The following is a 12311-nucleotide window of genomic DNA, read 5'->3' as shown; positions in this document are numbered from 1 at the left end:
GTTCGATAGCATTAAAATGTCACTTTTCTCCAAAGTCATTTATAAATTCAGTGATTACAATAAAAATCCCAACCCAAGGAAAAATGCCAGATAACACTTCCTTAATTAATTGAATGAGATGATTATGGAAAGCAAAGCTTTAAGGTGTTGACATTTCAGAATAAAGATAATTCAGAGAACAAGGGCTTAAAAAAAAAAGGACAAAATCACTTATTTAAAATAAAATAATAACATCAGAAAATGACATTTTTCAGAATATAGAGCAAAAAAGATAAAAATATGAAGTAAGAGTCCAAGTTCAGAGGTTTAATGAATCATTGTAGGGGAATTCCCTGGCTGTTCAGTGGTAAGGACTCCGAGCTTTCACAGAGAAGGGCCTGGGTTCAATCCCTGGTCGGGGAACTAGATCCCATGAGCTGCATAGTGCGGCCAGAAAAAAAAAAAAGAATCATTGTAGGAGCCCTAAAATCAGATAACCTAGTGTCTGAGAGAAATACCAAAGGAAATGGAAGAGAAGCCATCGTCAAAGAAATAATCAAAGAGAATTTTCCAGAGTTGAAAAATACAAGCCCTCAGATTATGCCCAGCAAAATAAATGAACTAAAACCCCAGACCAAGACTCAAATATCACTGTGAAATTTCAGAATACAACAGATGAAGAGAAACTCTTGTGAGTTCACAAAGAGGAAGGAGAATCAGATTGGCAATAGACAAAAATTCAGCAACACTAAATACCAGAAAACAATGTTGTAATACCACAAAGATCTGAGAAGAAATTATTTTCAATCTAGAATTCTACAGTTGGCCAAAGTAGCAAGTGACAGAGCACATAAAAGACATTTGCTGATATTCAAAGATAACATAAAATTTACTTTCTATATATTCTGGCGTACAAAGTTATTTGTTAAAATAGCTGACAGACGAGGGCTTCCCTGGTGGCGCAGTGGTTGAGAGTCCGCCTGCTGATGCAGGGGACACGGGTTCATGCCCCGGTCCGGGAAGATCCCACATGCCGCAGAGTGGCTGGGCCCGTGAGCCATGGCCACTGAGCCTGCGCGTCCGGAGCCTGTGCTCCGCAAATGGAGAGGCCACAACAGTGAAAGGCCTGCGTACCGCAAAAAAAAAAAAAAAAAAAAAAAAAAAGCTGACAAATGATATGTACAGGTGACAAGAGTAGAAGAAAGGGTGGATGTGTGCTAATGCTAATACCACACATTACAAGTACTTAAAAGATACTGTAGAAAGTTGCTGGACTAAAAATCAAAGATTGAAGTATATTATTTCAGGTTAAAAAAGTAATTTATAGACAAATAATAAAAATAAAAATAGTAAAGAGTGTGTGGAAAATGGGGAGGGAGGAGTGTAAGTAAACTAAATCCTCCTCTAACATAACAAAGAGTCCAAGCTGTTTAAAGCTGATAAACTAAAAGATAATGAAGAATTAGGATTCTGGCAAAAATGATGGGCTGAGCCAGTGTGAAACTCTTTTGTTTCAACACCTAGAAATTAAATATAAATTTTTGCAAAACAAGGAAAACAAAAACTGAGCATATGTCTTTTGAAAAACATAGCTAAAGAATGGATTTATTATGCCTTGTAAGGTTCTTTAGGTAACAAATGTAAGGACTTCGGTAACAAATCACTCTTTGAATTCAGTCACAGGGAAACAGGAATCCAAAACTTCTCTTGTCCTGCTTGGGATGCCTAACAAAGAAGTCAAAGTAAAATCACAGTAATGGAGAACTCCTACAACCAGTCTCCAAAAGATTTCCACAGAGGAAAGAAGCTCCACTGAAGATAAGCTCAAAATAAAAAATTACAAAATGTGTGAAGAAACCATCTACCATAAGCAAAAGCCAGAGGGAAGAACAAATAGAAGGATTAGCACCCCCCAAGCACAGGAGTTAATAGAACAAAAATACCATTCAAAAAGATATTTTTAAAAATGACTAAAATTACTAAAGAAATAAAAAAGCTAGAAATCATAAAAAACAAAATATATGTAAAACTGATCAGCTAGATTTGAAACATATAAATAAGACTTTTTAAAAAATTGAATATATTCCTATGCTATACATTGCATTGCCATGACTTCTTTATTTTGTACCTTTCAAACCCCTTCACCTATCTCACCCCTTTCCCCCGGCAACCACTAGCTTGTTCTCTGTATCTATGAGTCTGTTTCTGTTTTGCTATGTTTGTTCTTTTGTTTTGTCTTTTAGATACCACGTATAAGTGAAATCATATGGTACTAGTCTTTCTCCATCTTATTTCACTTAGATTATACCTCTAGGTCCATCCATGTTGTCACAAATGGCAAGATTTCATTCTTTTTATGGCTAAGTAATATTCCATTGTGTATATATATGTGTGTGTGTGTGTAATCTTTATCCACTTCATTTATCAATGGACACTTAGGTTGCTTCCATATCTTAGCTATTCTGAATACTGCTGCAATGAACATTGGGATACATATATCTATTCAAATTAGTGTTTTGCATTTTCTTCAGGTAAATGTCCAGGAGTGGAATTGCTAGATTGTATGATAGTTCTATTTTTAATTTTTTGAGGAACCTCCATACTGGTTTCCATAGTAACTGTATCAGTTTACATTCCCACAAACAGTGCACAATGGTTCCCTTCTCCCCACATCCTCATCAACACTTGTTATTTCTTGTCTGTTTGATAACAGACAAGAGGTGATAACCTCTTTTTGATTTGATCTGCATTTCCCTGAAGATTAGTGATGTTAAGCACCTTTTCATGTGCCTGTTGGACATCTGTATGTCTTCTTTGAAAATGTCTATTCAGGTCCTCTGCTGATTTCTTAATTGGATTTTTTTTTTGATATTGAGTTTTATGAGTTCCTTATATATTTTGAATATTAACCCCTTATTGAACATACCATTTACAGTTATCTTCTCCTATTCAGTAGGTTGCCTTTTCATTTCATTGATGGTTTCCTTCACTGTGCCAAAGCTCTTTAGTTTGATGTAGTCACATTTGTTTATTCTTGCTCTTGTTGTCCTTGCCCAGACAGATCCAAAAAATATTACTAAGATCGATGCCCAGTAGTGTACTACTTATATTTTCTTCCAGGACTTTCATGGTTTCAGGTCTAACATTAAAAGTTTAATCCACTTTGAGCTTATTTTTGCATGTGGGGTTAGAAAACGGTCTACTTTCATTCTTTTTCATGTATCTGTCCAATTTTCTCAATATCATTTTTGAAGAGACTGTCTGTTCCCCACTGTATATTCTTGGCTCCTTTGTCATAGATTAATTGACCATGTAAGTGTGGGTTTATTTCTGCGCTCTCTACTCTGTTCCATTGATCCATGTGTCTGGTTTTGTACCAGTACCATGTTGTTTGATTATTATAGCTTTGTATACCAGACATTTGATTCTGAAATCAGGAAGCATAACACCTCTAGCTTCGTTCTTCTTTCTCAAGATGCTTTAGCAATTTGGGATCTTTTGTGGTTCCATACAAATTTTAGGACTATCTGTTCTGTGAAAAATGCCATGGGTATTTTGATAGGGATTGTATTGAATATGAAGATTGCTTTGGGTTATATGGAAATTTTAACAATGTTAATTCTTCCAATCCATTAACATGGTATATCTTTACATTTATTTGTGTTGTCTTCAACTTCTTTCATATTTGTGTTATAGTTTTCAGTGTACATATCTTTTACCTCCTTAGTTAAAATTATTCGTAGTTATTATATTCTTTTTGACACAACTGTAAATACAATTGTTTCCTTAATTTCTCTGATAGTTCGTTATTTGGTATAGTAATGCAACAGATTTCTGTATGTTAAGTTTGTGTCCTGCAACTTTACTGAATTTATTTATTAGTTCTAATAGTTTTTTGGTAGTGTCTTTAGGGTTTTCTATATGTAGAATCATGACATCTGCAAATACTGACAATTTTGCTTCTTCTGTTCCAATTTGTACGCCTTTTAATCTTTCTTATCTGATTTCTGTGGCTAGGAATCACTGTACCATGTTAAATAGAATTGGTGAGAACTGGGCATCCTTCTTTTGTTCCTGACCTTATAGGAAAAGTTTTCAGCTTTTTACCATTGAGTATATTATTAGCTGTGGGTTTTTCATATATGGCCTTTATGATGTTGATGTATGTTCCCTGTATACCCACTTTGCTGAGAGTTTTTATGGTAAATGGATGTTGAATTTTGTCAAACTCTTTTTCTTCATCTATTGAGATGACCATATGATTTTTATTCTTCAATGTGTTAATGTGGTATATCACATTGATTGATTTGCAGATATTACTTTAAAAAAACATTATTTAAAAAATAAGAATGCTTATGTGTGTCTTATAAAACTTAGCTCAAGACAAGATTCTATGTCATTTAATACTTTGTATTTAAGGACTTATGTGTGAAATTACTTCTTGAATTCATTCACAGGAAAATGGAAATCTAGAGCTTCTCTGCTTGGGCCTTAGTTGCAAGAATTCAAGAATTTTAGTGCTCAACAGTTAAATAGCTCACTCATCATATATAACACTTGATTCCTCATTTTAAGTAATTTTTTTTTCTTTTTTCTTTTTTTTTTTGACCATGCCGTGCAGCTTGTGGGACCTTAGTTCCCTGACCAGGGATTGAACCCAGGCCATGACAAAGAAAGTGCCAAGTCTTAACCACTGGACTGCCAGAGAGTTCCCAAAGTAATTTTTATTTTGACTTAGTTTTCCATTTTTTGTATTTTATATGTTTATTTTAAAAGTCCCTTGAGATTACTTTCTAAAATATACAAACAGCTTATACAGCTCAATATCAAAAAACAACCCAATCAAAAAATGGGCAGAAGATCTATACAGACATTTCTCCAAAGAGGACATACAGATGGCCAACAGTCACATGAAAAAATGCTCAACATCACTAATTACTAGAGAAATGCAAATCGAAACTACAATGAAGTATCACCTCACTCCAGTCAGAATGGCCATCATCAAAAAGTCTACAAATAATAAATGCTGGAGAGGGCATGGAAAAAAGGGAACCCTCCTACACCGTTGGTGGGAATGTAAATTGGTACAGCCACTATGGAAAACAGTATGGAGGTTCCTTAAGAAACTAAAATAGAGCTACCATATGATCCTGCAATCTCACTCCTGGGCATATATCCAGAGAAAACTATAATTTGAAAAGATACATGCACCCCAGTGTTAACTGCAGCACTATTTACAATAACCAAGAAATGGAAGCAGCTTAACTGTCCATCAACAGATGAATGGATAAAGATGTGGTATATATATATATATATAATATACACACACAATGGAATATTACTCAGCGATAAAAAAGAATGAAATACTGCCATTTGCAGCAACATGGACGGACCTTGACATTATCATACTAAGTGAAGTAAGCCAGACAGAGAAAGATAAATATCATATGATATCACTTACATGTGGAATCTAAAAAAAAGGATACAAATGAACTTTCCAAAGAGAAAGAGACTCACAGAGAAAGGGAGGGGAGGGATATATTAAGACGATGGACGATGGGATTAACATATATATGCTACTAGAGATAAGACACATAACCAACAGGGATCTACTCTATAGCACAGGGAACTATACTCAGTATTTTGTAATAACCTATAAGGGAAAAGAATCTGAAAAAGAATATATATATATATATATATATATACACACACACATATATGTGTATATATATAACTGAATCACTGTGCTGTACACTTGAAACTAACACAAATGACACTGTAAGTCAACTATACTTCAATTTAAAATAAATAAATAAATAAATAAATAAATAAAAGTCCTTTAAAATTCTTTTTGAAAGATAGTGGAAGCACATCTAGATGTTGAAAGTTACAGATTTGTTACCCCCCAAAAGGGATTAATCTTAGGTGTTTATATCAAATCTTTCTCTAAAGTGAGTGTATTTCTTAAAAAGTTTATTGAGAGATTCATAACTGAATCTGATTTAACTTTTATAAAACCTATAAATGTTGAGCTGCTCTGCTTGAGACCAGGTAGAGACAGAGGAGGGAAACTCCTGGCCCACTAAGTACTGTGGGTTCTCAAGAGCTCCCTGATCACAGTTCGAAAACCACTGCTGCCTATCATTCTCAGCTATTTGATTAATAACTTGATTATGCAATTAAGTCTGATTGCTCTAACCACAAGACATGAGTCAAAACAGTACAGAAAATTTCTGAGGAAACATCCATTTTTTGGATTTAAAAAAAATAAAGCCAGGGCTTCCCTGGTGGCACAGTGGTTGAGAGTCCGCCTTCATCGGCAGGGGACACGGGTTCGAGCCCCGGTCCAGGAGGACCCCGCATGCCGCAGAGCGGCTAGGCCCGTGAGCCATGGCCGCTGAGCCTGTGCATCCGGAGCCTGTGCTCTGCAACGGGAGATGCCATAACAGTGAGAGGCCCGCGTACCGCAAAAAAAAATAAATAAATAAAATAAAGCCAGACATATAAAGAGAATTCAGTGATAAGGGAACTGAGAGAAAAGTTTAGATAAAACTCAAGATATTGTTATTTCAGTCAAAATTAACAGCATTTTTGTTGCTTCTTCTTAAAGCTAAATGAAACAAAGCAATACTAGCATAACCACTGAAAATCCAGTAATAGTTTAAAGATTACCTTAAATCTTAAAAGCAATTAGATAAAAATCAAGTTATCAAATTTTATTTTCTTACATTGTGGAGACAAGGCAAATGTTAACATCTTGTGTACTGTTGAACTCTTTCACAATCTTGATTCTTTCCTCTGATTTTGTATTTCCATCAAGTCGTCGGTAATCAAGCCCAGATGCCATACAGTATTGCTGCAGCACATCGAGCAACTAAAGGAAAGATACAGAGACGTGCAAAGACAAATTCATGGTTTAATAAGTTTCATACCATTATAGAGATGAGCTTTACTAAGTATTAATATTGCTGGTCACAATTTCTTATAATTACAAGAGCAACAAATACTTTTCTAATTTCTGACTCACATATATCTTCCTATTATACTGAAACTGACTTTAGTGTTCAGTAACCTTTGTTTTAAAAAAAGAAAAAAATCAATCTTTCAGGGGAAAAAAATCAATTTTTAGTTTTTTAAATTAAAACGGAATAAAAAGAAAAGTATTGGCTAACTCATTTATGTAAATATATTACATTATTTTTGCTATTTTCCACATTCTAAAATTTCTTAAGTGTCTTAAAGAACACTTTAATTATTAACAAAAACATCAACAGAGAATTAGAAATCTATCTTTGAGTTTGCTATTTGACAATAAGCAACTCTGATATAATTGAAATTTTAGTATCTCTTTTAAAATTTCTTACCTCATTACCATTTCCTACAGAAGATACATAAGATAGTAAATGTGGCTGGATGCTGTTTTATCTCTTAGACTTTATGCCTCAGGAATTAGGGTTGAGCCAATCAAGAATATGCTTCAGACAAAACTCACCTTGGTGGAAAAGGAGAAAAGAAGAACTTTATCTTTGTTTTGCCTACAACGGTTTAAAAGCTGCTGAAGGACCTGGAAGGGAACCAGAGAACATCAGTGAACCAGTTTCAACAAAAAGTATACTATATACATATAAACATCACTTGAAATTTCCTTAAAAATTACTTTTATACAATATAATCTGTTATCTTTTATAATTCCCTTCATATTTTCCAAGTTAGAGAAATAAAGTATTAGATATTACATGAAATTCATCATCATATTGTTAATAATGAGGTAAAGTTCTCAAAGACTTTTATTTCATCTCATCTGGTTTTAATAAAAAGGAAGCATTTTAGATTATGGGATGCATTTAAATGGATTAATTTAATTTCCAAAATACACTTTATTTATACCTACAATATGTTCAGAAACTAAATTACAGAGCAGCATTCCTTTTAGGAAGTATTTAAGTTTTCTCTAGATAGATATAATAAAATGTGTTTAATTTCACCTAGGTTCTAAAAGTTCTGATATTTATTTTCTCAGAATAATCAGTCAGATATACACCTCTTCTCATTTTCTCCCGTTTCTCTATTTACAGTAAGCCCTGAATTTCAGATTTGATTTTGACCTCAAAATGCCAATAATTTGCCCCCATATGCAGCGCTTTTAGGAAGGAAACAAATAATCCAAAACCTGTGTATGAGAGTAGTACTGTTATTTTTAAAAAGGCATTTCTACTCTGGCAATGACAGCTCCAGAACACTGTGGAAAAGCAAACCACAAAGGAAAGAAAAGGAATTTTCTCTACTAAGTATAAGGTTTTACTGAACTATACAATAAACAGCTAATTTTATTTATTAAATGATAAACATTTAAACTTTTAAATAAAAAAATTTATACTCAATATAAAATTCTTAATAGTTGAGCAAGAAAAGACATTGTGCTAACTCTGACCTCTACGCAACAATCTCTCAAAAAAAAAAAAGCTGTGGAGTTAAAAAAAAAAAAAAAAGCTACTCAGACAACCAAGCAAATGGTAAATAAAAATGTCACAGATCAGGTAAACATTATTTTGATACTTGGAGAACATATAAAGTAAATTTTAATTGTATTAGCTTTATTTTTTAATAAAATAACTGAATAAAGCATGTGCATTTGAATTTCACATAATTCATTAACATTTTAAAATTAATATATTTTATATTTTAGAGCAATTTTAGATTTACAGAAGAACTGAGTATACAGAGAACTCCCACAGATTCCCTCCCTCCCTCCCCCCACTTCGGCCTCTTCCCTGAACAGTTTCCCTTATTATTAACATACTGCATTAGGGTGATATATTTGGCTGATGAATAAATACTGACAAATTATTATTAATTAAAGTTCATAGTTTACATTAGGGTTCACTTGTGTTGTACAGTTCTATGGGTCCTGACAAATATATAGTGACATGCATCCATGACTACATTATTATACAGAATAGTTTCACTGTCCTAAAAATTCCCTATTCTCCATCTCTTCTTCCCTCCCTGTAAATTCCTTGCAACCACTGATTTTTTTGTTTCTCTATAGTTTTGCCTTTTCCAGAATGTCATATAGTTGGAATCATACAGTATGCATGACTGGCTCTTTCACTTAGCAATATGCATTCAACGTGCCTCTGTGTCTTTTTGTCGCTTGATATCCTGTTTCTTTCTATTGTTGAATAATTTTCCATTGTCTGGAGGTACCACAGTTTGTTTATCCATCCACCTATTGAAGGACATCTTGGTGCTTCCAAGTTTGGGCAATTACAAACGAAGTTGCCATAACCATCTGTGTACAGGCTCTTATGCAGACATAAGTTTTAAACTAATTTGGGTAAATACCAAGGAGCATGATTAGTGGATCGTGTGGTAAGAATATGTTTAGCTTTGTAAGAAACTGCCAAACTGTCTTCCAAAGTGGCTGTACCACTCTGCATTCTCACCAGCAATAAGAGTTCCTATTGCGTGTTGTCAGTGTTTTGAATTTAGCCATAGGTGTCTAGTGATATCTCGTTTTAATTCCTAATTCTCTAATGACATATGATGTTGAGAATTTTTTCATATGCTTATTTGTCATCTGTATATCTTCTCTGGTGAAATATCTGTTCAGATCTTTTCTGTATTTTAAATTGGATTGTTTATTTTCTTATTGTTGAGTTTTAAGAGTTCCTTGTATATTTTAGATACCAGTCCCTTATTGTTTTGCAAATAAATTCCTACCAGTTTGTGGCTTGTCTTATCATTCTCTTACAGACATTAACATTTTAAGACAAGGATATGATGCACAGAAATCCACTCTGATTGTTTGAGGGTATCATACCTATTACAATTTCAGGTATTCTTGAACATTTTATAGTAAAAGCAAAAAACAGTAATAAGGAAAGTGAATGTTTTTGAACTGAAGGTCTTTAGTAGGCTAGTTAAAAAACAAAAAGAAACCCATAAAAACCTTACTAGTTAAATGAATAACTATAAGCTAAGATCCCTTACTAAAAATTTCAGAAATAACACTGTGGTCACTATAGTTGGAGTCTTAATAATACAGACCCAATGTTTTGTCACTCAGTTGTCCTCCACAGAACAAGACAATCCACCTGTAAGGGAATCCTAAATTTGAGGATGTTCACAGCTAATGAATCTTAGATCTAATTTTTCTCAAATTAGTCGGTCTAGAGATGAACATGACCCTTGTATGATTCCAACAGCACTAAATTGGGTTTCCTAGTCTTGTTTCCACCCTCCACAATAAGACTCTGTGGCATTTCCCAAGGGAATTAAAGGGAAAATGAGGATTCTCATCAGGGGAATGAGTGTAACTTTGTGCCCATCCCCTTAAATAGTAGTTGAGGTCAAAAACGACCTTGGCACTTAAGAGAAAGAGCTGGAGTTCATGAGTATAGCTTTGAGGCTATGATGGGTACAGTAGGTATTATGTCCACAAATAAACTGCAGTTGCCAGCTAACCTATAATAAAAGAAGCAGATCTAGGATCGTTTATCACCTGAATTCAAGAAGTACATGCAATTTGGAGTTCTTAACCCCACAGGAAATAATTCCATTATAAGCCTGTAACTTTTGTATTACTAGATCATGAAATGATGTTGCTAATCAAATGATGAAACACAGTCTTGAAAACATATCCCTAGCTTACTACCATCAGTCTCTGTTTTATTGGTGTTCTCCCACAAAACAAGTAAAGTACAGGCTTCCTTCTCATATAAAGACACACACACAGCCTCTGGCAATAATTCCCTTCTAAATATCATAATAAAAATAAATGTAATAATTATCTTAATCAAACACTATTATTCCTAAGTAAGTAACTCTAACAGTATGTTTTAAATCATATAGTTAATGGATATATAAGAATATAAAGTACAGAGTAATAAAATTCCATTTAATTTCAAGAGTGGTAAATTTTTAGTGAAGAATCACAATGAATAAAATTTAAATAAATAGCCATGAATAATGAAGTTTTCAGAGAAGGCCATGATTTCTGGAAATATTCTATTGGCTTAAATTATAGGATTATAAGTGCTCAGTTCTAAACTAACTGGGCTTTTTACATTTCTCAATTTAAAAATAATTAAATAAAAGTCAATATGGATGACAAAAATATTGTTAGGAAATATTGTTAGATTTGAATTATTTGTTGTGATAATAAATCATAGGACGTTCTCTCTAACACAAACTTATTTATTTTAAAAATACACAATTTTTATGAAGTGAGCATAGAGGGAACATACCTCAACATAATAAAGGTTATGTATGATAAGCCCACACTAATATCATACTTAATGATGAAAAACTGAAAGCTTTTCCTCAAAGATTAGGAACAAAACAAGGATGTTCACTCTTGCCACTTTTATTGTACTGGAAGTCCTAGCCAGAGCAATTATGCAAGAAGATAAAAGGCATCCAAATCAGAAAGGAAAAGTAAAACTGTCACTATTTGCAGGTGATATGAGATTATATACAGAAAACCTTAAAGACTCCACCAAAAAAAGTCAGAATATATAAATTCAGTAAAGTTGCAAGATACAAAATCAATATACAAAACTCAGTTGCATTTTTGTAGATTAATAAAGAACTATCAGAAAGTGGAATTAGAATCCCATTTACATTTACATCAAAAAGAGTAAAATAACTAGTAATGAATTTAACTAAGAAGGTGAAAGATCTGTACACTGAAAACTATAAGACACTGATGAAAGAAACTGAATAAGATACAAATTAATGGAAAGATATTCCATGCTCATGGATTGGAAGAATATTGTTAAAATGTTCATACTACCCAAAGCAATCTATAGATTCAGTGCAATCCTTATCAAAATTCCAATGACGATTTTCACAGAAGTAGAAAAAAACAATCCTAAAATTCGTATGAAACCACAAAAAACTCCAAAAAGCCAAAGCAATCCTGAGAAAGATGAACAAAGGTGGAAGCACCACACTTTCTGATTTCAAACTATATCACAAAGCCAAAATAATCAAAACAGTATGATATTGGCATAAAACAGACACGTAGATCAATGGAACAAAATAGAGAGCCCAGAAATAAACTGTTCATATATGGTCATTTAATTTACAACAAAGGAGACAAGAATATACAATGGGGAAAGGCTCTCTTCAATAAATAGTGCTAGGAAAACTGGACAGCCACGTGCAAAAGAATGAAACTAATCTTGAAAAGATATCTGCACCCCCCCAGATTCACTGTAGTATTATTTACAATAGACAAACTATGGAAACAATATAAATGTCCATTGACAACTGAACGGATAAAGAAAAGGTGATACATATGTGTGTGTGTGTGTGTGTGTGTATAA

General features: G+C 33.3%; 1 protein-coding gene across 4 annotated transcripts in view; it reads right to left on the bottom strand.

Annotated features, from left to right (window-relative positions):
- ERCC6L2 (ERCC excision repair 6 like 2) overlaps positions 1-12311 on the bottom strand; it is a 149008-nt gene that overhangs the window by 65544 nt on the left and 71153 nt on the right. For all 4 annotated transcript variants that reach the window (XM_032635223.1, XM_032635225.1, XM_032635224.1 and 1 more), the window contains exons 10-11: positions 7472-7543; positions 6708-6853 (exon numbers count right to left, since the gene is read on the bottom strand). In XM_032635223.1, coding sequence (XP_032491114.1) covers positions 6708-6853; positions 7472-7543 — 218 coding nt within the window. The remainder of the gene's footprint in view (positions 1-6707; positions 6854-7471; positions 7544-12311) is intronic.

This window comes from Phocoena sinus, chromosome 6 (assembly GCF_008692025.1).
Source record: "Phocoena sinus isolate mPhoSin1 chromosome 6, mPhoSin1.pri, whole genome shotgun sequence".
NCBI classification, from domain to species: Eukaryota; Metazoa; Chordata; class Mammalia; order Artiodactyla; family Phocoenidae; genus Phocoena; species Phocoena sinus.
This window is presented reverse-complemented; position numbering and strand designations above follow the sequence as displayed.